We start from the raw sequence: 2,788 nt of genomic DNA on the forward strand, positions 1-2,788 counted from the left end.
GAGGATGATGAAGGCCACCTTCCTCTCACCTGGCCAGACTCACCTTGCAGTAGCCGGTCTTGGCGAACACCTGCAGGTTTCCGTCTCCGGTCATCAAGGATCCGTAGTTGGAACCTCTCTGCGGAGCAAAGAGCTTCTCGTTAGCAGGAAGTGGAATGACAGGGAACTTCCTGTTCTGCTGACCGGCGGCGGTTCCAGAGCTCACCAGTGACAGGGTGACCCGGCTGCCGCTCCGCAGAACCTTCTCCATGCTGCTCATGTGCAGATCGTCCCATGAGATTCGCCACAGCTGAGCCACCAGCTCCCGCTCCAGCCTCAGCCTCCTGCAGAACCAGGTCAGAACCACGGGTCAGAACCACGGGTCAGAACCAGCGGGTTCTGGAGTTAACCCTGGTTGAAGCCAGTTTGAATCAGCTAACCCAGGTAGAGCCGGGGTTCTGCCGGGTTGGATCAGTTCAGTGAGAACCAAACCTGAACCAGATCGAAATGGAACCGGTCCAAATCAAGAACCAATTCTGACCCGACTGGACTCAAACTGGGTCATGTAGGATCCAAAACCTGGAAAGCAGTTAAACCTGGACCAGAACCAAAGAGTCCAGCTGGGCCAGAACCGTACAGGTCCAAATAAATCCTGTGACCCGTCATCAACCAGAACCCGATGAACTGGGGGTTCAAACCAGTTTGAAACCGGTTTTAGTTTTGAACGGGGAAACGTTCTGGTTCTGGTTCTGGTTCTGATCAGTGACGGTGACCTCTGACCTGTAGATGAAGATGGCGACAGCGGTCGTCATGGTGATGAGGAAGCAGACCAGGATGGACGCCATCTGGTGGACGGTGATGGTTCCTGCGGGATGAAACACATTCCCGGTTCAGGTTCTGATGCAGACCGTCCCAAACGGACCAGAACCAGGTCCCAGGTCAGAACTCAGTTCTGGAGAACCTCTGGTTCTGACAGAACCAGACATTGGACCGGTGGGAATCGGGTCTCAGTGAGTTCTGTTCTGGTTGCTTTTGGACCTGGTTCGGCCCTGTTCAGACCCGGTTTTGGCCCAGGTTCGGTCCAGTCCACTGACTTGTGAGGCACTTTGGGTTGTCGTTCTTCAGGCCACAGAAGGGAACATCCAGAGGCCTGGTTCCGCCCAGCCAGAACCGGGCCGACCTGGGTACCTTGGTCAGGTCCTGCTCAGAGCTGCTGTAGGTCAGAACCACCTGCAGGGGAACAGAACCGGGTCAGAGCTGGAAAGAGTGCGGTTCTGAATGGTTCTGGTTCTGTACCCGGTAGGCACTGCGGTTGGAGTCCCAGTCCCACAGAGCGTAGTCCATCTCCCGGTCCCCGTTCACATCCAACTGGACCGGACCTGCCACACCTGGGGACAGACAGAACTGCAGGTCAGGTTCTAGAACCGGCAGGTCCAACTCAACCGGACCACTAGGGTTGCTTGGTTCTGCTCTGCATCCAGAACCAAACATGGAGAAGCAGCTTTCAGCTTCTATGCACCACAGATCTAGAACAAACTTCTAGAAAACTGAAAAACAGCAGAAACCCTGAGATCCTTTAAATCCAGAGTAGATTATTAAAGCCTGGATCATCGATTGATCTGGTCTGGATCCAAACGGGTCGTTACTGCTCCCTGCTCTGCCACAGAAATGCTGAAATCAACTGGACCCGGCCGGAGTAATCAGAATAATAATGTCTTTACAGAGCGGTTAATAGGTTCTGGTTCTGGTTCTGGTTCTGAAGGAAAAACCTCCAGATTGTTTCTGCTGAATTATTTTCAGGCTCATAAATTAAGTTGCATTTCCTCCAACATTAACAGACTAGAAGTGAAGCGTGATGTAAAATGTTCTACATAATGTTTCTCTGTTGTRATGGACTGAAAAACGTTACTCATTATGTGTCAATAAAGGTGTAAAAACCGTATTTATTTCAAGTAATTTGCGAAATAAAACCCACCRTTTTAGGGAYYACATGGCTAAGAAACGTGATAATGTTACAAATATCTTTAAAATTTCCTCTTCGGTCACATTTCAGTCCGTTTCCTCGTCAATATGCGAGTTTAGAGCGATGCGCGCTCCCGCGACACGGGATGAAGTCTGGGCAGGGACGCGTTTCTGGGCATAACACCTGTTGGCCCGAGGTTTTCTCATCTGGAGCTGTTGATCCAAACCACGCCGACAGAACCCCTGACTGGACCATGTAGAGTCCCCCGGACGGGTTCGGACTGCCGTTGGTAAAGTTAGAGTCAAAACTTCAGTAATTTGGTCGTTTAACCCGCCATAAGAGGGAAAATGGAGGTTCGGTTTTCAGTCATTTTCTCCATGTTGTCCAGTCATTACTAAATGTCACAGTTTAGTTAACGGACTAAATATTAAGGTTCAAAACAAATATTTAGCTTGCTAATTAAATATACAGTGTGAAGCTTATTTTAGCTATTTAGTTTAGCTAAATATTAAATTCCGAGCTATCAATATTTAGCTATAGCCAAGGGTATCTAGCTACCAGCTAAACAGGCTTTAGAATCAGCTAACCAACCAGCTCTGTTAGCTAATAGCAGTGGTAGCTAATCTACCACAGCGACCACTTATTAATAATGGCAAAATAAACATAAATCCTGAAAACATAAAATGGGTAATGAGTATTCTGGGAAACGTTTTGGTGTTTTTTGATGTTGGATCCTGAAACATGGAGTATCGTTGCTGCCGGCCGAGAGAACGAATCCGTCCATCTCCATGGTGGGTCCAAAGTGGGTCCATAGTGGGTCCATAATGGGTCCATAGTGGGTCCATA

General features: G+C 49.1%; 1 protein-coding gene across 4 annotated transcripts in view; it reads right to left on the bottom strand.

The window, feature by feature from the left end:
• LOC103477468 (atrial natriuretic peptide receptor 1-like) overlaps positions 1-2,788 on the bottom strand; it is a 16,715-nt gene that overhangs the window by 4,643 nt on the left and 9,284 nt on the right. For 3 of the 4 annotated variants that reach the window (XM_017309354.1, XM_017309352.1, XM_017309355.1), the window contains 4 exons: positions 1,276-1,367; positions 1,074-1,209; positions 760-844; positions 44-323 (listed from right to left, as the gene is read on the bottom strand). In XM_017309354.1, coding sequence (XP_017164843.1) covers positions 44-323; positions 760-844; positions 1,074-1,209; positions 1,276-1,367 — 593 coding nt within the window. The remainder of the gene's footprint in view (positions 1-43; positions 324-759; positions 845-1,073; positions 1,210-1,275; positions 1,368-2,788) is intronic. The other variant, XM_017309353.1, reaches the window with a different exon arrangement.

The sequence above is a fragment of the Poecilia reticulata genome, linkage group LG16 (genome assembly GCF_000633615.1).
Source record: "Poecilia reticulata strain Guanapo linkage group LG16, Guppy_female_1.0+MT, whole genome shotgun sequence".
Classification (NCBI taxonomy): Eukaryota; Metazoa; Chordata; class Actinopteri; order Cyprinodontiformes; family Poeciliidae; genus Poecilia; species Poecilia reticulata.